At 45.0% G+C, this 22,470-nt stretch overlaps 1 protein-coding gene across 1 annotated transcript in view; it reads left to right on the top strand.

Moving 5' to 3' along the window:
* Window positions 1-22,189, top strand: part of KCNQ3 (potassium voltage-gated channel subfamily Q member 3) — a 302,253-nt gene extending 280,064 nt beyond the window's left edge. The window contains exons 10-15 of the mRNA XM_027972891.3: window positions 3,872-4,074; window positions 4,890-4,992; window positions 7,544-7,675; window positions 9,366-9,464; window positions 11,187-11,271; window positions 13,347-22,189. Coding sequence (XP_027828692.1) covers window positions 3,872-4,074; window positions 4,890-4,992; window positions 7,544-7,675; window positions 9,366-9,464; window positions 11,187-11,271; window positions 13,347-14,063 — 1,339 coding nt within the window. The 3' untranslated portion in view covers window positions 14,064-22,189. The remainder of the gene's footprint in view (window positions 1-3,871; window positions 4,075-4,889; window positions 4,993-7,543; window positions 7,676-9,365; window positions 9,465-11,186; window positions 11,272-13,346) is intronic.
* Window positions 22,190-22,470: the final 281 nt, after the last annotated feature.

A 22,470-nucleotide genomic window follows, 5' to 3' on the forward strand; every position in this document is an offset into this window, starting at 1 on the left:
GCTGAAGCTGAAGCTCCAATAGTTTGGCCAACTGATGCAAAGGGCCTGGATGCTGGGAAAGACCCTGATGCTGGGAAAGATTGAAGGCAGGAGCAGAAGAGGATGACAGAGAACGAGATGGTTGGATGGCATCATCAAACTCAATGGACATGAGTTTGAGCCAGCTCTGGGAGATGGTGAAGGACAGGGAAGCCTGGTGTGCTGCAGTCCATGGGGTTGAAAACAGTCAGACATGACTTAGCAACTTAACAAGAGTTCCTGGAGCAAGAGCCCAGGGCAAGGACTGTATAATCTTGCCAGGAAAGAAAAACCTTGATGTTATTTTTCCTGTCTCTAGTCTGTATTTCCAGTTTTCCCAACTCATGTTTGGAAATTGTTTGTCCGCCCTTAACAAATCAGAGACCTTAGCTTTCTAAGGAAATCTGATGTCAGCTTCATAGAGAGCTTTTCTTGCAAAATCTGCAAGCCTTCAAATACAAGGCCTGAAATATGCACTAGAAATCCATACAGAGAAGGGCCCAGATGGGTTTTGAGTTTCAGGGATAAACTTGGCCTTGCATTTGATTATCCTTTAGGGTCTTGGGTTTCAGGCAACACAATTAAGAAGTAAGCTGATCACCCACTTTGCTGGAGGAAGAATTCCATAAGCCTCTTAGGTGTTATGACTGTGAGTAACTCAGAGCCGAGATTTCTGACCTGTGCCCAATGCATCTGGATTCGTAATGCTGTCGGAATTCGTCTCATAAACTGACCTCTGTGACCAATGGGGTATTAAGTGAACATGGCCCAAGCAACTGAGACTGTTAAGAGATAGAAGTGAAGCATTTAAATGCCAGATAAGTGAATTCTCAGTCCTCACAGAGACAGGACCAAGCAATCTCTTTCATTATCTAATAATCAGCACCTACGCTGAGATTTCAAATCCGGACAGAGTGATGGCCATTACTTTTGTCTCGCTTAGTTTTTCTGGAATTAAGCTCCTCATATATTGATACTTATCTCCTGCTGTGGTCAAACTCAGTGACGGTGGTGAGTGTTTCAGACTACCATTAAGAAGTACCGTAAAATTGTGTGTATATATATATATATATATATATATATATCTCCTGACAACTCACCTCAGTTCATTTAAAAAAAGAAAAACACCATTTTTTTTGTGGCTTAGGAAATATTATCCATCCTTTTCACACATGTCATTAGCCCTCTGCTGTTTCTGTGGGAAGAGGATTATTTACCAAGATAATGATGACAGCCAGCATTTATTGAAAGCATCTCTCGACCATCCGTCTGCCTCCCAGACAGCAGGCTAAGCACTTTACGTGCATTCCCTCATTTAACCCTTATGCACCCGTGTGTAATGTGGGCTGATCCCCATTCTTGTGCACATGAGGAAGCTGGGACCCACACAGCATGAGTTCTGTGTTCTAGGTCACCTGTTTTTTCAAGACGTTTCCCCCCAGGTCAGTTTTGCCCCAAAGCCCTGAACATCAGGAGGTACTGAGCAGGGGTGTGGGATGGCTTCAGAGATAAGCAGTCAGAATCCTTGCTTTTCCAGGACTGCACAAGCAGGCGGGCATGGGCGTATAAAGCCTTGACACTGTATTAAACCCAGAGACAAACACAGCCTGTCTCAGAAGCATATGGGGAGTAGTTTCCAAGAAGGGACACTTGGGCAGTTTTAAAGGGCTGATGGGAATGAGGTCAGCTGAGAAGGGAAGAAAGGACATGGCTGAGTGCACCAAGGCATGCAGGAGGGGACTCGGGGATGGACAAGGGGTCTGATGAGGACGGAATGATGGATCTGCTTGGTATAGCAAAGACAGGTAGGCAGAGGCCAGGAAGCAGGGGGCTGAGCAGTGACTGTCCTAACCCCCCTCTTCTTAGTTCATGGCTGGGAAAGCCTTCTGTGTGTCTTCAGTGATTTCCTGCCTTGTTCTGTATTTTTAGCCTCCAGATGCTGATTTTGTCTCCATTAGTCATTAACTTAGTGCTGGTCAGGAAAGCCACTCTGAAAAATCTGGACCAGCTCAGGAAAGATGGAACCATCTGAATTTATCCTGATGGGTGGGTTATTAATGTAACAGTGTTGTGGGACAGAGAACAGTCAGAAGGAGTTGGGAGTAACAATGACTCATCCATATATTCACTCATTCTTTCATGAACCAAATATTTCTTAGTGCCTTCTCTGTGCCAAGCTGAAGGCAAGAAGCATCATGGACAGTATCACGTGCAGTGGTCCCCAGATCTCTGCTAAGCAAGGTGTGGTTAGGCTCACTTAACCGATGAGGACTAGGTGTTCAGAGAGCATAGGGCACCTGCTCAACAAGAGATGTTCCCACCTCTGTAGTCCCAAGGCCAGGACCACCTCACTACACCAAGCCGCAAAGACGGCAGCAGCTTCTGGTATGAGGCACGTGACCGTCATAACCAGACATCGACGTTAGAAATACTCAGTTATCTCAGGCTGATGAAAAGCTGATTTGACAACCCACATTCATATTCATTCATTCACTCACTTCTCCCACAAGTACACACACACTTGCTGGGTGCCAAGTCCCATGAGGGTGATGAGGAGAAAGAAGCTGAGCTGAGTGTATCGATGTTTGGCACACACTAGGGCTCTTTCTGGTCTGTGCCGCACAAAAGGACATCATTCCTGTATCCACTCGGGTGAGAGGCAGAGGTTAAGAAGCGGAAGCAGAAATTGCTGTTTATAGAGCACCTGTGTGCTGTGCTTTATGCCAAATCCTTGACAAACAGCATCCCATAGCAACCAAGTCAAGTGGGACATGCTTATCCCTATTTTAAAGATGAGGTAATTGAGGTTTGAGAAGGTCACAGATTTGCCCAAGGACACGGAGATGGTTTTTGCCCCAGGGCAACTTCCTGTTGGATTTGTTAGGTTTCTTCTTATGCCTAGAAGACTTTCAGCCGTATGCTGAAGTTCCCTGACCCTTTCTCAGAATAACAACTTTGAATTTACGACTAAAATGCAGACAGTTACAAAAGAAGCTGATTATGTTGAAATGTAATTATCAAAATATTTAAACTTTTGAGATGCAGTCAATACGTGTGCTTCTTTGTGATGACTCTAATGATGTGATATAGTGGCATGTAGAATAATTCTGTAATTTTGATGCAGTGATGAGCATAGCAATACATGAAGGTAATAGGATTTAAGATGATCTGTGATTTCTGTTATAGAGAGTCAGAGGATACAGCTGGGGCATTGAGGGTATTACTGGGGTTCATTCATACATTCATAATTGAAAGACACGCTAAACTTCAGTATGAGATTCGTGAATGAAAATCTAATTAGTAAATTTAAAATGCAGTGCTTTTCCCATCCAAGCTCATGGATCCCACCCCCAAAAAACTCGGTCCATGGTTGGGGGGAGGTGTCTGTGGACACCAGGTTAAGGCACCTGCTTTGTGTCATTTACGTCATTCAGTTCTGTTTAAGGAACACTTGATAAGGCTTAGCCTCTGTGGGTCACCATCTGGGCGCCATGGAGGGGTGCTGAGGAAGTTGCTGATGCAGGGGAGGTGGGAGTGGACGAGGACCAAAGCTTTGCTACCTGCTACCAGGAGCTGGCGTTTTATATCCTGGATCTCATTTAAGCTGCACTTAAGCATATGAGGAAACTGAAATTCAGAGAAACACACCGGAGATGTACTAGCTAGTCAGTTGCCGAGCTATCATCTGAAGCAAGCCGCATCCCTTTCCAGGCAGCTCAGTCAGATTGAGCATCGGAGGCGCAGGTCCTATTCCCGCGCGGAGGAGGATGTATACGTCTTGATGGAGAGGGACGGGAGATTACGAAAGCCTGCACTCAAGGAGGAAAATTGTTCACTTTTGCTTATTTTGTAGCCAAAAGCTGGGTCTCTTGGATCGGGTTCGCCTTTCTAATCCTCGTGGTAGCAATACTAAAGGAAAGCTATTTACCCCTCTGAATGTAGATGCCATAGAAGAAAGTCCTTCTAAAGAACCAAAGCCTGTTGGCTCAAACAATAAAGAGCGTTTCCGCACCGCCTTCCGCATGAAAGCATACGCTTTCTGGCAGAGCTCTGAAGGTAACCCCTTCCCCTTCCTAACCCTGTCTTCTCCACATCTCCTCCCTCCCTACCCTGCGGAAGAATCCTGCAGTCTAATAGCCCACTCCTGCTGCCCTGCCCGCTTCTGGCTTGTTTTATTCTCGGCCCCTGGGCCTGTGATAGGTTCCTGCCCTCACCCTGAGCGCAGAGGGCCCACGTTAGCTGTCCCCCCGGGCCGGGGTCACCACGTGTGCCTGGCCAACCCCTACGGGGAGCCTTGAGACACACCGCATGGTTCCTAAGGGTGGCCCCGTGATGAGCGCATTGCTAAGAAGGTCACCTTGAAGGATGGAGGGGGCCAGGGGCAGAGTGGTCTGGACACCTGGGGACCTCCACATCCCAAGGCGGTGGGGAGAAATATGGGGAAAGTGTCTTGTGGGGGCTGTTGGAGCGAGTGCCCCTTTCACTTCCCAAAAGGGAGGATGATCAGGGCTCAGAAAGCGACCTCCCAGCCCGAGGTCACAAGGATAAAGTCTGACAGAGCCAGGGTCTGAACTCAGGTGTGCGACCAACACCTGGGTACATGCCCTTGGCGGCCTCCAGAGGGGCCACTTGGGAACCCTGGAGCACACACCGCCCTCCCCGCCCTCTCCCCCAGGAGCCGTCCAACACTGCAGGCGCTTATCGGACTTCTGGATTATGGGAGGGAGACGCTGAGAAAGTCTGAGCGACGTCACCCCTGGAGAGCACGTGGTGGTGGGAGGGTGGGGAGTTCTGAAATGGAAATGGAGACTTGGGAGGCTGAGTTTGAAGGGCTCTGTGGCCTGCCACTGATATGGGCGTCTCCCTCTCAGATGCCGGGACGGGGGACCCCACAGCGGAAGACAGGGGCTACGGGAATGACTTCCTCATCGAAGACATGATCCCCACCCTGAAGGCCGCCATCCGAGCCGTCAGGTAAGCACCTCCTCCCATTTTAGCCTCCCAGGCCCCAGCTCTGCTCCTCCAGGTCATGGCTTTGTAAAGCGGTCTTGGGCTTTGGGAAGGTGGGCAGGAAATTTCTCAACCCCTGGATCAAGTTCAGAGAGTACCTTCAATACTCTAAGCGGGAGGGTGCTGCCTAAAGAAAAGTGATGATGACATTGGCAGGTCATTAGCAGGTTGGAGTCACTGGTGATCCTCTTGCCTGCCTTTGCCACTACTTATTTTATGTTTAAACATTCTTATGGGAGTATGGTTACTTTGGGCTTCGCTGGTGGCTCAGAGGTGAAGAACCCACCTGCCAGTGCAGGAGCCACAGGAGACAGGGGCTCGATCCCTGGGTCAGGAAGATCCCCCGGAGAAGGGCATGACAACCCACTCCAGTGCTCTTGCCTGGAGACTCCCATGGACAGAGGAGTCCGGCGGGCTGCAGTCCACGGGGTCGCAGAGTCGGACGTGACTGAAAACTTAGCACACACGTGGTTGCTTTACAGTGTTGTGTTACTTTATTTTAATGCTGTTGGCGACGGAGGGTGTGTTGACATGAGTTTTCTTCTTTTATAAGCTTCTGACTCAAAATAGCTTTTCTCCCATCTGTCTTCATTCATTTAGTTCTTTTTAATTAGCATTTTCAACATGATAATCAATTATAGGATTTTTTGGTCTGTTTCAGATGAGACTTATAATTCACCCTGACTATTCCTATTTTGCTTGAAATGCCATAAGAAAATTAAGAAAATATGTTACTACTTCAAGAAAACTTTGGAATATGAGTTTATAAGCACTCCACTGTGATGGTAGTGAATTCTAGAAACTAAGTCAGAGTCACTAAGAACTAGTCATGGAATTTTCAGATTTTTAGTCTAATAGAGCAGGAAGCACGAAAGTTTATAATATGTGGCCCTCAGCAAAGCTGTTGACATGGTTCTTCATGACATCACTGTACAATGTGCCAGAAGTATGGCTGGATAAGAAACACAACTTCCTGGATTCTTAACTGGTTGAATGATCTTATTCAAAGAAAACCAATGAATGAATCTGTGTTGGGCTCGAAGGAGGTCTCTGCTGAGATGCTTCCTGGTCTGGCTTCTGCCGCGTCCTTTGGAGTACTGTCATTGATGCCTTAGTTCAGAGGTTGGCAGATGTTTTTTTGTGAAGAGTCAGGTATGTAGTAAATATGTCAGCCTTTATGATCCCTAGGTCTCTGTTGTGTTTAACTTTGATCTTGAAGTGCAAAGGAAGCCATAGACAGTATTTAAACGAATCACTGAGGCTGTGTTCCAACACAACTCTTATTTTCGAACACAGGCAGTGGGCCAGACTTGGCTGCAAGCCATAGTTCCTGACACACACCTTTGGTAGAACTGTGTAATGGGCAGGCTTAGAAAGTGACATAGAATTGGAAAGGATAGTGACTTGAATGGTACAATTGATAGACCAAAATAGTGTTTAGAGGCTGAAGTCATGGGCTGTGACAAACAAAATGAGTCTTGAATGCACCATTTAAAAAAGCTTATACAAGTATGAGATGGGAGGACCTGGGTAACTGTGTTTCTTATCACTGGGTTGTGATTCGGTGTTTTAAATTGACACTATGTTCAGTAAGAGTTGACCTCGTGAGGGAGATTTCAAGAAGATTAATCACCTAAGGCGACTTTATTGATTCCCAGGAAGATGGAGGTGAGGATTCCAAGTTCTGGGTGCCCCACTTTATTAACAGCCTGAAAAAACTTGAAGAACCAAAGCTAGCTTTTCTCTTCCAGGAGCTCATAAGCCAAAGGATTAAGGAGGCTATTGAGGAAGAGATATGTCAGCTGTCCTCAAATAGGAAGCAGTGTGACGCAGCTGTTAGGACCGCGAGCCTTGTCCCCATACAACCCTGGGTTTCAGGGAAACTCTGACATTATCAACAAGATGGCCCTGGGAAGAGGCTGAAGCTCCCTCGGCCACAGTTCCATCATCTGTGAATCGATTTATTAGCAAATTGTTAAAAATTAACTCATCCCAGTGTCTGGCATGTAGTGAAAAGTGAAAGTGTTAGTTGCTCAGTCATGTCAGGCTCTTTGAGACTCTGTGGACTGTAGCCCAGCAGGCTCCTCTGTCCTTGGGATTCTCTAGGCAAAAATACTGGAGTGGGTTGCCATTCCTTTCTCCAGGGGATCTTCCAGACCCAAGAATAAAATCCAGGTCTCACGTATTACAGGCAGATTCTTTATCATCTGAGCCACCAGGGAAGCCCAATGTGTAATAAATGTTAGCTTTTATTGTCATAATGAAAGAAATATGAATTTCTTATTATTCATATGAGTGAATAGGGATAGTCATGAAGAAGAGACACCAGCCAGCCCAACTCAGTGTGGTTCTAAGAGGTGGAACGAGGACCAGGACCTGGGACTTCTCATCAAGTCGTGTCTTTTTGGTTCTTTTATTCCCACCTCCACCCCCACCCCAGAATTTGTCCAGCTTGTATCATAAGTTCCTTCACTGTCCACTCCTGATGCACAAATGTCTCTGCTTTGCCTGGCAGAATTCTACAATTCCGTCTCTATAAAAAAAAATTCAAGGAGACTTTGAGGCCTTATGACGTGAAGGATGTGATTGAACAGTATTCTGCAGGACATCTCGACATGCTTTCCCGAATCAAGTACCTTCAGACAAGGTAAGACAGCACACCTGGAAGGATGGTGCCCTCCTGGCTGCTGAGGAATTGGCCAGGGAGACCGCAGAGCTGAGGGCGAGAGGCATCCACTCATCCTCAATGCAGGGGAGAAATGTTAAGAACAAAAATACTCATCAAATAGACATCAAGGCCAACCAACACGAGATCAAATGAGCTGGGGAGAATTTCTATGAAATTGACATGGCCAAGATTAACAGTCTGATCAGGCCTCAGGGAGAGAAAAAGCATGTGTCTTACTGGTCCCTAACTCTGATCCTTTGTATATGCCAACAAAATTCAGATGATCTAAAATGAGTCCAGTTGGCTAGTTCCAAATATAAATTTTTACTCAATTAAAAGTTCATCAAGTGTTAGTTGTAACAGTGAACATATGGAAACAGCATTGATTCCTAGCTAATAATTATCACCGTTTTTGTTGATCACCTGGGCACTTCACATGTATGTCTCCAATCCCTTATAACCCCCTAAGGTTTTACATTAGAGCTGCCATATACTAATGAGAAGACCAAGGTTTACAGGACAATGATCTTGCCCCAAACTACCCAACTAGTAGGTGGCAGAGCTGGAAGTGAAACCAGATCCAGGACGGGGTACAAAACTCCCATCCTCTGTAACACATCTCCATTATATAAATAGTGATTAAGAAAAGAATGGTACCTGGTCTCATTAAAAAGTTACGCCACCATCAAATGATATTTTTACAGTCTATATAGTAAGATAAAAAGTTATGTGATATATAGTGGATATATATGCATAATATGATTACTAACTGCATACTCAGAAATATATACAAACTTATACATATTTATATACTTATAGGTACATATATCCTGGAGGAGGGCATGGCAACCCACTCCAGTGTTCTTGCCTGGAGAATCTCATGGATAAAGGAGCCAGGCCTGCTACAGTCCATAGGGTTGCCAAGAGTCGGACACAACTCAAGTGGCCTAGCACGCACTCATGCACAGGGTCGGGGAGGAGCAGTTGGGTTTGCAGGACATAGAGAGGCATGGCTCCTTCTGAGTACTGCGGTCCTGGGCCTGTGATAATCCTCCCAGGCTGTCTCCATGAGCACTGAGCACCGCAGCTCAGTGCCAGGTGGGGGATGGCATTTGCCTTCTGTTGTGCTCAGGGTGACATTGATGGGTGGGGAGGCGGCTATAGGAGCTACTATTGAATTCATCCCTCCAGTAGCTGAAGGAGCCTGCCAAGCTGCAGGGGAGAGAGGGCACGGCTGAAAACAGAGCCTAGGGCTTAGCAGGAAGACCTCCCGAACTAGAGGTTTTGGGTGGAATGAAAGCTGGAAGACCAGACCTGCTGCAGCACACCTGACATTTCCTGTAAGAAGGAACAGGACGCAGCTGTCACCCTGCCTCAGGGGTTCGGTTGCCTCTCTCTCCTCTGCGATGGAGAGATGCTCTCGGTACACTGGGCCAAAAGGAAAAAAAAAAATGATGATGCATTAAGATTAGAAAGTCTTTCTCCTTTCCTCTTTCTCTCTTTCTCTTTCTCCTCCTTACCCCTTCCTTTCCCCCTTTTCTTTATGCTCTTTTCTTTTATATTCCAAACTCACAGCTGATGACAGAAGAAAGAGAATACATTGCTTTCCTCTCTTTTCATACAAAGCTCTCTGTCATTTAATCCCCCCTCTTTGTGTGCTCTCTTTCAGAATAGATATGATTTTCACCCCTGGACCTCCATCTACTCCAAAACATAAAAAGTCTCAGAGAGGAGCCGCCTTCACCTACCCATCCCAGCAGTCTCCCAGGTGGGGCCCGGGGGCATTGACTGATGGGCTGTGTGGGTCCAAAGCCCGCACCACATCCCGACGCCCAAGTCCCTATGCCCAAGTCCCTATGCCCAAGTCTCAGCTGGGTTCCTTTCCCATGGGGGTGAGGTTGCCATTCCCCCAAATAAGATGAAGAGAAAGAGCCTGCAGCCTATTCCAGCCTGTGGCTGTTTGAGAGATTTCTGTATGAAAGCCTTACAGCCACACTCCTTTGTATGGCTACTGAAAATGCAACTGACAGTTTCCTAGTTAGAAAATAAAAGGAGACTTGTGGGAGTTTTTTTTTTGGAACCGAAAGAATACTTCATGTTAGCAGAGCCCAAGGCATTCCTCCTGGCCAGCTCTTTTGGCTTTTTTTTTTTTAACTTTCATCAGCCCCAGAGACTGAGAAGGAAGTCAGCTGTCCCGCCCCAGAGCAGCTCTGCTCTCCCTGAAAAACTGTCTGAAAATTGTCCTTTTATAGGTGATGAGCAAGGATCCTTTAGAAAGCCCACTGCCTGCATTTACACTTCTTTATTCCCCAGTATCTTCAAGGCAAGTATCAATAACATAAATGAGTGAAGGGAGGTAGGCGTAAGAAATATCATACAGAGCATCTAATCTTGGCTTCAGTTCTGGGGCTAGACTGGCAAGGGGTGAACCACAGGGCCCTGAAGAACCTCAGTTCTGCTCTTGCTAATTTTAGGAAAGGAGATCCTCTGTTTCCAGATACTCTAGTTTCTCAAGAAAAGCTGAATATTCAGATCTGATGGGCAGTTCTCCACTTTTGAATGGCTCCAATGTTTAAAACTCTGTGCAAGCCAAGGAAAGCACTGGCGGGCTGGATTCAGCACAGAGGCCGCTGGTTTTTGACATCTGATTTAATTCAAGACTGTTCTAGGATTTCCCTGGTGGTCCAGTGGTTAACACGCCACACTTCCAATGCAGAAGGTGCAGGTTCGATCCCTAATCAGGGAACTAAGATCCTACATGATGTGCAAAACAGCCAAAGATTGAAAAAAAAAAAAAAGAAACAGTTTTACTCAAACCTGGCCAGGGACCTAGAAGGAGTAAGTAGCCTAGAGAAAAAACAACTGCCTAGAAAGTACCAAGCATGAATGGTTTCAAGTAGTAGCTAGACTCCCTGAAAGTTCTCGTCTACATAGGGCAATATTGAAACTAACCGGAATTTAGGCAGATATGAACTGTGGTTGGCTAAGGAGCAAACGCAGCACATGTCTCAATCCTGTTCCCTACGAATATCATCTTTGGCATCGTTTTCCAGGTTTTGCCTGTTTTCCAGTCTTAGCTAAATGGAACAGATGAAATATTGGTTCCCGAGATGAGACAACCACGCTCTATCGTCAACCAGTGTCTGAGACGGAAAGGCCCAGGAACATAATTTAGAGCAATCAAGCACTCTGGGCACAGTTAAGTGGTGTGTTAAGTTAAGCTTGACACAAAGCTTCCTGAGAACAGCCTAATAGTCAGCTTCACATTTTCCTACAGTCAACATGGTAAGCATGAGACATCCCTGGTGAAGGTTGGAAACGCTGGCCTTTCCCAATGCCTGTGGGCTGCAGAGTTCCATGGGCTCTTCCAGACTCTGTAAGCCTGAGCACAAGCAGGATAGTTCCAGGGACCACGGCCCACCTAGCTGAAGTGACCTTGCAGAGCAAAAATAGGTGTCATGATCTTACAGCATTATGGGCTTTTTCCTAGGAATGAACCCTATGTAGCCAGACCATCCACATCAGAAACTGAAGACCAAAGCATGATGGGGAAGTTTGTGAAAGTCGAAAGGCAGGTAGGTCCTTCCTTTCTCCCACCAAAAACAAGTATGTGGAATTTATTTTCAAATGTCATTTTTTTCATAGGGAGATAACAGACTTGAGTATCTACCATTCATCAAGGGATCTGGAAATGAAATCATTGATTTAGCACTTTACTGGCTGGGTGATCACTTGCAAGTGAATGAATCGTTCTGAGCCTCAGCTTCTTCATCTGTATAATGGGGATGTTAACATCTCGTGAGGTTGCTTTGAAGATTAAATCAACTGATACCTGTAAATACCTAGAATAGTAGCTGGCACACAGTAAATGCTCAACAAATGGTAGCTACTATGATCATGAACTTCATGGTGTTTAAGGAACGTTAGTGCCCTTCCCCACATTTTCTGTATTTTTCTGTATCCGTAATCCTCCTTCTGTGAAAATCTGGGTCAGTGTGTGACCTATGTGAAGGGGCCCGGAGGAGGGCAGGCTATGGGTGGGGTTCATTCAGGGCAGAAAGAAACCCATTCAGTCACATCACCCAGAAAGTCCACCTCTCATTTCTTTAGTAAAGTGGCTTGTATTTTAGCATTGTTTGGCCAACTTTACCTGGGAAGCCCACCTTCCTGGTAAAAAAAATCTGCCTGCAATGCTGGAGGCCTAGGTTTGATCCCTGGGTCAGGAATGTCCCCTGGAGAAGAAAATGGCAACCCAATCCAGTATTCTTGCCTGGGAAATCCCAGGGCAAGGTAGACTACAGTCCATGGGGTCACAAAGAGTTGGACATGACTTAGCAACTAAACACAGAATACACCCAACTGTACTAGATAAACAGCACTGTCAATTTCCTTTAGGATTCCTATCAATCCTTTTATTTTATTCATAACCCAAAACTGGATCTGTGCAGAAGAGATAAGAGAAAATTTGAATAATTATCCTTTTTTTAGTATGTCAAGAATATCTTTTTCTGTTGTTAAATTTTACTTTGTCATCTCAGCTCTTCCATTTACCTACTCTGTGACGTTTGATGAGTTACTTCATCTCTCTGTGCCTCTATTTCCTCAACTGAAAAATAGAATAATAGTATCCACCTCATAGGGCTGTTATGAAAATCAAGTAAGTTAAATAAGAAAATTAATATGAAAAATTAAATAACTTTAGAGTGCATAGTAACTGCTAGAGAAGGATTCGTTGTTATTAAGACTTGAGTACCAACTCAGCCAAGACCTTGCTCTATGCTTCGTGTCGTTAACTACAAGAGGAAATGGTAGACCTGCCTTCAGTCCTTCCTGGTGAGTTGTGAACTGTCAGAGAAGAACATCCCACGCACACGTGCATGTACACTTGTGTCTGTGCACGCACGATGATTTCAATATGTTCTCAGTTTTGTAGGTAGAAGCAAGTAGATGCAGCTGATCTCAGCATACCTTCTACTGGCCTCCAGGGCCCCTAGGGAGCATCTCTAGGTCTGAGAAGCAGAATTCTTGCTAACCACTGCCCTTGTACCCATGGGGCTTATATCCCCAGGTAGGGGGAATGTGCGCAGACAATATAGATGCTTCTTTAAGGGAATGTTTACAAATCAAGAACTCCTCCTCCTGGATCCAAACAGGAGCAGCAAGGCCATCTTCTCCTTGGGTAAAACTTATCCTCACACCATGTCTCTGCTTCCAGGTTTCTGGAAAGCCCTTACCCTGCTTTTTTTAGATTAGCAGAAATCTGTGCAGGCTTCCCAGGTGGCACAGTGGTAAAGAATCCGCCTGCCAATGCAAGAGACGTAGGAGACATGGGTTCAGTCCCTGGGCCAGGAAGGTCCCCTGGAGAAGGAAATGGCAACCTGCTCCAGTATTCTTGCCTGGAGAATCCCTTGGACAGAAGAGCCTGGCACAGAATTGGACATGACTGAACGACTGAGCACGCATGCACGCATCCCTGCACAAAGCTCAAAATCGAGAGATACACAACAGTCAACTGTTATGATGATTATGACTTACCACAAGAACCCTTTTCCTTTCTGGAAAGTAAACGCTATGGTTTTTCCTCACCACCAATAACAAGTACCCGCTGGCCCAGAGAAAGCAGTGATTCCCAATTCCTTGTGTTTTCCAGGTTCACGACATGGGGAAGAAACTGGATTTCCTGGTGGATATGCATCTGCAGCACATGGAACGGCTCCAGGTGCACGTCGCCGGCTTCTCCCCGAGCAAGGGGGCCTCCTCGCCCGCCGAGGCCGAGCGGAAAGAGGACCACAGGGATGCGGACTTGAAAACCATCATCTGTAACTATTCCGAAACGGGCGCCCCCGATGCCCCCTACAGCTTCCACCAGGTGCCCGTCGACAAAGTCGGCCCCTATGGGTTTTTTGCCCACGACCCTGTGAACCTGCCCCTAGGGGGACCCAGTTCTGGAAAGGGTCATGCAACCACCTATATGGAAAGGCCCACCGTCCTGCCTATCTTGACGCTTCTCGACTCCCGAGGGAGCTACCGCTCCCAAGCGGAACTGCACGGCCCCTGCTCGGACCGAGTCTCCCCCCGGCAAAGGCGCAGCATCACCCGGGACAGCGACACGCCCCTGTCCCTGATGTCAGTCAACCACGAGGAGCTGGAACGCTCGCCCAGTGGCTTCAGCATCTCCCAGGACAGAGACGATTATGCGTTTGGCCCGAGCGGGGGATCGAGCTGGATGAGGGAGAAACGGTACCTGGCCGAGGGTGAGACGGACACGGACACCGACCCCTTCACGCCCAGTGGCTCCATGCCTCTGTCGTCCACGGGGGATGGCATTTCTGATTCGATATGGACCCCTTCCGGCAAGCCCACTTAAAAAAGGGGTCGTGGGCTGACTCCTTCTTGTAATGTAGACAAACTTTGTATAGCTCACTTGCTCTCACACCCGCCACATCCCCGTGAGATCACCGGGGGCTGCATCAAACGCATGCATGTGCGTGGTGGCCCCACCTGGGCGGGGGCTTGTCGTGGCCTTTTACCTCCCCCGGTCACCACAGTGAAGCCGCTTCCTTTCAAGCATGGTTTGCATGACTTTACACTATATAAAATGGTACCGCTAACCTCTTTAGGACACACATTTATCCGCTGTTCTTACTTTGAATCATGACTGGACCAGTACAGGGAGAAATTATGGATGAGCCGTGCTGTGTGTCTGTGTGGTTGGCTGCTTTGGGTTTTGGTTTGGTAAGCAGAGAAAGTCATTTCCGTTGCTTCTCACATCACCACCCCTTTGTGTAAAACACTCCAATGATTAGTTGTTTTCTTCAGCAAGCAAATAGTTCCCTCAACAAAAAAGCATCATGTACCAAGGAGATTGCCTCTTGAGCTAAAATGTGAGGGCAGGAATGAGCTAGCATCATATCTGCCAAACTAAGAATTACAAAATTATTTTATTAAGGAAAAGCTGGGAAAACCTTCTGAAATCTCTCAGAGGGACCTCACTTGGTCTGTCCTCGTCAACTCTCATGCCCCAGTTTCTTCATCTATCAAAGATGGTGGCAAGTGTAACATTTCGGATGAGTTGTGAATAGGCAGGGAGAAAGCACACACACACGCACATTAAATAGTTCCCAACTTATGTAGCCAAAGATAACAAAATGTATCAGCAGTGGGGTGCCCCTCGGGGCAGGAGTTAAGTTCAGGGCCTTCAAGAGGAGGTTCCAATTCACATTCCTCCCTATGACACTCATACAAGATGTCCGAGTCAAATAGGACCTGGAGTCAAGAGGGCACACGGAAATTATCTGGTCCAGGACCTTCCCTGTAAAAATGAGAAACTGCAGGCCAGGTAAAGCGTGATGGCTGGGATGCCCCCATCATCCCCCAGGAGAGCTGGGACTCAAATCTCAGTCAGCTGACTCTCTCCAGGCCCTGGTCCCCTCCTGCTGACACTGCTCTGCAGTACACACAGTGGGACCAAGATGCCTGTGCTCTGTGTTGTGTAGAAAGCACTCAGGAGACTCTTTATCCAAGTGGGAGGGGGATGTCTGCTTTTATTGCAAAACGTGTTTGTCTGATGCTTTGCATTCCGGATCCAGAAAACAAGTCAGTACCAGGAAGCTACAACATTTCTGACATGCAAAGAGGCAGAATTTCCGGAACCATCCAGTTTCACCCCTCTAGATATTTGAAACCACATGTAGCCATAAGACTAGCTAAAGAGTAAGCAGCCAAGCTGGAGGGCACTGACCTCCTGTATACGTATCAGCATGAAGCGGAAGCCGTCCTGTTAGGAGATGTCGCTGCTCTCTGAAACACTTTGATGGGAAAGATTTCCGTTAGGCTTGGGCTAATTAGCTAAATGACTCCACCGCAGTGTTATTGTCTCACTCTCTTCACACGTCTAAGGGCCATTTTAGATGGTTGGCATGGTGACCATCAAACTGATTGACTTGGAATGTCTGCATCCCGCCGGTACTCTCCCTCGCATTGTTGTCGAGAGCCAGAGTGACTGTGGCAGACACGAGGTTGACGGCTTCAGCATTACCTAATGCAAGGATTTTGCACTATACTGGAGAGAGGAGCTTCTTCCTCAGAGGTGGGTTTCTTTCAACCACATGTCAACAGGTGTCTTGTAAAAAGCTCAGAGTACAGTGATAATGAAGGGTCAGCCCCTGACTTTAGGAACTTACAACCAAAGCCTGAAGTCCTTGGCACTGTGAATGGCAGAAAGGAAGCTGTACATGGAGAGTCCCATGAACAGATGGGTGTTGACCTTGAAGTCCCAGGTAGGAAATACAGAAGAATGAGCACATACATCAGACATGAAGCCCCCTCCCCTAAGGTTTGCTATTGGACTTTCTGGCCATTTGAAGGGCAAACGGCGTGGGTCATTCAATCCTTCTCCTGGCCCCTATAATATGGCTGCAAGTGCCACTGGGGTGCATGACCCAATAAGCTTTATGTTCCTTCCTTAGGGCTTGGTTCTTGATTCTGATATTCCTGGAATCTTTCATCAAAAATGACTGAGCCATCTAACGTGCCAATTATTTTTCTAACATTAATACCCCTTCAGAACATACTGGTCTCAGTATCTTACAAGTAGAGGCATTTTCCAAGAACTCAATGGAGTTCCCAACTGGAAAAGTGAGACTTTCTCATCCTCATGTTAAAAATAGTCATCATGGATCCAAAGTTATATGATTTCCTTAGCTTCTTTTAGTAACTGACAAAGGACTGGAATTTGTATTTTGTTCCAAACCATAAGAAGGCATTTAGCTTCCCTGCTGAGTCATAAGGCCAGGATGGCAGAGATTGGATTTGTGTTGATTTTATAGCCCCAATGCAGTATCAGGGTAGACAAAGGCAAATTAATCTTCATGAATGAATAAATGATAAGAATCTTAAGAGCTATTCTTTCCCATCTAAGAAAACAAAAAAGAAAAAATTATTTTCTGAAATATTTTGCTTTGCTATTCCCTTCGAAAAAAAAAAAATTCCAGAAATGCAAACCAAACCCTATTCGAGTTGCCTGCCCACAGACGACATCATCAACATGGCTGTCATTGATAAAGTAGAAATTCAGGGTCTAGGATTAAACATAGGTTATAAGGAGAAACATTATGTGCTTCCACAAACATCTTTTTGTCAAACCAAGAAGCAGAATGCTGGAATAATCCAACAGAATTGGTAAATAACCATTACCAAGATTAATGGTAAATTGAGATTATTCTACCAAGATTATTCTACTTCAGATATACCAGTGGTTTATCTGAGATTATTCTACCTCGGATATACCAGTGGTTCTGAAGTTTACCCAAGAAAGTACAGTGGTTCAGCAAAACTTCATGAAATAATCACAAATTAATTCCATTATAAGAACTAAATATGACTTTCTCAAGGGAAACTGCATCATGTGCATTCAATCTCTGTATGTTACAACATGATATATGCAAATTTTAAGAGGTCCTCTTTTAGTAGTATCAAAATTAACTAGATAAATCCACTTTCCAAATGTTAGGTTAAAGGTGATCCTATTGGCTGAGAAGAAAGTACTTGAGATCACAGTTTGAAGTATCAAAGACTAGCACACAAACAAATTCTGGATGTATTTTTTTTTTTAATTGTGAGAGGAAAAGGGGGGGAAAACCCCATCAAATTGAAAAAGTTCTATTTACTAACTGTGTTTGTTCTGGAAGCTGAGAGATCAGATTTATTAGATATAGCATTGATGTTATAAAGCTCTAATTGTCATGAAAACAAAGCCAGATGATCCTAAGATACTATAGGTCAATGAGTTCATTAATCAACAGTATGCATCGAATGATTATTTTGTTCAAGGCAGTTAGTTCCTAAGACACTGTGAGTTGAAAGAATAATTACTTATAGACATTATTAATTGTTAATGCTAATATAACAGGAGCTGCTCATAACTGGCCAAGATCATTGTCATAATTCTATGCCACTCAAATAAGTGTGATAAAAACACTCATTTGTTTGTTCATTGCCAAGATTTATTAAGCACCGCTGTCTCTACTGCACAATGCACCAGATATTCAGAGATAAGAAAAATATCAAAATCTAGGACTCTAGTGGCCTTGAATTATTAAAGATCCCTTCAAACTGTGTCTACCAAAAGTGGAAAGAACCTCATTTCATCCCTGCAGACAATTTTATATAGACAGGAATGCTTCCAAGGAATCAGTAAGAGCTTGAACATGGAAGAACGTGGAAGTAAAAACTCTGCATCGAAGTAGTCACAACCCCATCAGCTCAGGAAAGGCCAAATGGGTCCTACAGGGACTTTAAGTTCCATGCTTTGGACTTTATGACTCCAGATAAGCTGTGGAAGGAGAGTTTTTAAAACATCTGAGAAGGTTCTTGGAGAAATGCTTTATCTTCCTCACCAGATTGCTGCCATAATGGACACCAGGCAAGGAACTGAGTTTCATTTCGTTGTGTTGACCAAGAGATGCTTATAGTAAGGACCAATATACAGCATCTGTTTCAAGAGAAAAGCTTCTAGAAACCTATAGACGAGGTTCTTCTGGGCCAAGAGAAGAGCCGTGTCCAGTGTCCTAAAATGTCAACTGAATTTTGAACAGTCTGCTATTCTCAGCCCAGGCTTCCTCCAGAAGATGCCAAGTAGCTGCTCTTGGTTTCCCTAGAATCCACCCACAAGGCACCTAGAACCACAGGACTGTCTTTGCTTTCTGAACCCCAGGCACTCTGAGGAATCTGCCCCATTGCCCTCACTTGTCTTTCAAGGCTTGTTTGTTTCAGGATGAACTTTCGAACAGACTGTAAGTTCTTTCTTTGTATTGAAATCAACCCAAAGTTCCTGTGTTATTGATACTACACTATTTAAACCTGAGCCTAAATCAGGTAGCAGGTAGCACAAGGCCCAGGTCAGAAGCGGAGACTCTCTGCATAGATTTAGTGCTTTAGGAAACAAGCAGTGGAAAATGCCTAGAGCTGGGGAGGGTATAGAGATGCCCTGGATGAAGATTTGAGTTATATTCAAACAAGTTTGGCTTTTCTGGCAAATTTTCATTTTCAAAACAGCTAATTCATATAGATAAAACCTGTAGTACAGAGACTGCCATATCTGGGTGACTACCATTCATGTTCATTTTTTTTACAGAATATGTAGATTCCATTGCCTGAATCTTTGCTGTAACTCATGAACTCAAAATTTACGCTAGAAAATCTTTTTCTGAGAAACAGTGGTGAAGATACAATACCAATTTGTACACAACAGGATCAAGCGCTTTCACAATTGCCATTTAAATAAGGACATCTCTAGAGATAAAAATGCTTCCTTTTTCCATCAAAATAAAGAAGAGCAGGAATGTCAGAAGGAGGAGACCAGGACTGTCGGATCCCAGTGGAAGTTCCCTGGAACACACTGTTTGTAGGTGGTAAAGTCAAATAGAAATAATTACATATAAAGAGATGGGTGGTTTCAACAAGGAAAGTCAATTGTGCCATGATGTCTATGAGACAAATGCTAGAAATTGAGTGGAGAGCATCCAAGAAAGAGTTTACGTCTGCTGAAACCCTCCCCAGGGGGCTTTGTTCTCAGCTTTGAACAGTCTCAGCTCCAGCATGCCTGGGGGAAAATGTGACTAGTATTTTCCTCTATTATCATAGATGCAGGAAAGTAGAATTTCATAGACTTTTAGATGCTCAGAATGAGAAGAGACCTCAGTCACCCAAAAAAACCACTTCTCTTTTTATATCAAGAAGCAGAAGCTCAGAGCCAAGGAAATCATAGTGACTAAATGAGTGATTGTGTCACAGAGTCTGGAACTCAGATCTCCTAACTCCTAGACCAGATGTTAGAGACCAAAAACTAAGAGTGAAATACCCAGTGAGAATAGAGCATTGCTCTTGAGCCCAGGAGATGAGAGAAAACTTCCCGGCCCACTGGAGCAACTGCAAAAGCAGACACATATTTGAGACATCTTCCCATCTCAAATATGATTGAGGATCCTATGCCTCAAAAGATGACATCATTCCTTCTTCCAAAACCCTGCTGTTTTCAAAGGCGTAGAAATACCACTGCTGCTGTGAGCAGTTGAGAAAAGGAAAGAAGAGCCCTCCTCCCCTCCCCTCCCCTGACCACTCCCACTTTGTCCCCTCTGTGTCCTGCCCCGCATAGACCGGTTCATCTCTTTGGTGCATCGCTTAGACCCATTCAGCTTCTGAGTCATGTCTCAGACTATATCCTTATCTATAAACCCATTTACCGGGATTTCTCCTCAGGAGGGAAAAAAAAAAAAAATTATCAACTTGAGTTTAAGAAATGGGATGTGATTTCTTTGGGCAACTATTTGACCCTAAGTCACCAGGTCTACTAAAGTTGTCCCTTTGCATGGGGCTCTCTGGGTCTTCCCTGGGCACAGCCTATTCCCTCTTGCTTTGTCCCAGAATGTCTGTCTTGTTCATATCACAGCCTAGTATTCTGGTGTCTTCACCAAAACTACAAAGAAGCAAACAGAATTTAACTGCAGGTATAACTGTAAGTGTAACTAGAAAATTGTTTCAGGAAATGAACAAGCCTCTTGTCGGCTCAAAGGAGGATTTCCACAGTGATTTCCATTCAAGCTGCGCTTGGTATAGATTTTCCAGAATTCAGTAGGGCTGCCCCACAGCCCTTGTTAAACCTAGTAGCAGAATATTCATTTCTCCTGAATCAGGCAGAACCAGGAGCTCCTAAGAGATAGAAAGATGGTCAAGCTCTTGGATGGCAGTAGGTGACCCAGTGTTTTTAAAAGACTGTCTGGGGTTGAAATAAGTTTCAGAGAGAAATAAATCAAAAATGGGCTCTTTGTAAGAATAACCTGAGTGTGACTTATAATTGAGCAGTCAAAAGCCTTTCCCACAGATTAGGAATATATCTATAATTCCTCTTAGACTTGTCAAATGGACTATACAATTTGACATCCCAGAGTAAGACATAATAAGAGGATGTTTTCTTTCAATGTTCTATTCTCTTCCTCTGCCCACAAGACTGTGGTCAGGGAAGGGGGAGAGGGGAACATGCCCTGATCTCTCACTTGGAGTGGCATGGGACATCACAGTTCTCTCTCTCGAGTTCATGCAATCCTCATCACAATCCCACCAAGGAAGTGTTACCATTTCCACATTGTAGATGAGCAAGCTGAAGCTGAGAATGAGAAGCCCTCAACAAAAACCCATGTACCTCCAAAGCCCATTGCTTCTCCCCATCCCAAGTCTCCCAGGTCAATGGAAATGCTCCCAGACAGGCCCTGGGATCTTTCACAAAGTCTTGCCCTCCTCCACCCTGTCACCTTTCCAGTAGAATGATTGCAGTCCCGTTGGGTCTCTAGAGAGAGGAGTGATTCTTGCCCTGACTGTTCGCCTTGCTATTTGGTGGTCCCGCCTGTTCTTTTGAGTGATTTTACATTCTAGCTGTCGGCGGGAGATGCCACATAAGTTGTCTATCTGGTTCATGTTGGAATTCACTAGTTCTGGGAGTTTGGTATGGCTATGGATAATCCCACAAGTGCCCCTTGTTCTTTATCCCCAAGGATCTCCTTTCATTGTTTTAACCAAACAAGTTCAAATGTCCCTCCCTCCCGACTCTGGTCTTTTGTCTCTATAGACTGCCCCTTTATTCCAGGGCTTTGAAATCCTGCAGAAACAGTTGGGTCTTCAGAAACACTCTCTGGGAGGCCAAACGCTCAGAATAGTTTGCGTTTTTCTTTCTCGATATGAAAAGATCAAGGTTCCCAGGAGAAGCCAACCTGATCTGATAATTGGGCTCTTATTTTCCCTCTGAATCCTGCTCTAAGGGAGGGGAGGATAGCTTCACCTCCAAAGTTCCTCTGAGGGTTCAGAGTCAACTTGGTGGGAGGCCAAGTTCCCAGACTGGGGGCTGCTATCTTGTCAGGTGTCAGAGGCTTTGCTGTTAGAAATGCAAGGTAGGCCCTGACTCATCCTGAAAATCACCTTAGATGGGCCAGCTTCATCAGGCTTGTCAATCCTTCCCCGTTTTAAAGGAAAATGCTTTCCACATTGCTTCCAGTGCGATATGGCTCTTCTTGTACTTTTTCCTCTTCGTAATGTAGGAGTGATGGAAAATACCAGTCTTTGACGAGCACATGGAAGTTTCCAGCGACATGAATCCACTGTATCTGATTTTGGATTGTATTTTCTTTAACCCCCTTTTACGGCATAGAATTCTGGTGCCTTGCTCCCTGAATTTGTCTCCATGCTAACAAGTAGGCTTTCTTCACATTCTGGCTTACACGGGAACACAACTCTTCCACAAGTGGCCTTTAGTGCTCTTTATAATATGATTTCCTGTAATTTTTAAACTGTATGTGTAATTTATATTCTGGCTGTGTCCAATCTTTGAACAACTTTACTAGGTTGATTTCCATATATATTATGCAAACAATTCTTACCTGATTTTTTATGTTCTCTCTTAAATGAATACTGCACCACTTATTAATAAATAGACATTTCAATGACTGTGTGGCATAATGTTTTTCGCTTCATCAATGACACAGAGTGACAAGTAAGGACAGTTCTTTGTTTGGGTTTTTTAAAATATTTATTTATTTATTTGGCTGTGCCAGGTCTTAGTTGCAGCACCCAGGATCTTTGATCTTCCTTGCAGTATTCGGGTTATTTAATTGCGGAATGAGAACTCCTAATTGCAGCTTGTAGGATCCAGTTCCTTGACCAAGGATCGAACCTGGGCGCCTTACATGGAGAGTGGAGAGTCTTAGCCAGCGGACCACCAGGGAAGT

This window comes from Ovis aries, chromosome 9, assembly GCF_016772045.2.
Source record: "Ovis aries strain OAR_USU_Benz2616 breed Rambouillet chromosome 9, ARS-UI_Ramb_v3.0, whole genome shotgun sequence".
NCBI classification, from domain to species: domain Eukaryota; kingdom Metazoa; phylum Chordata; class Mammalia; order Artiodactyla; family Bovidae; genus Ovis; species Ovis aries.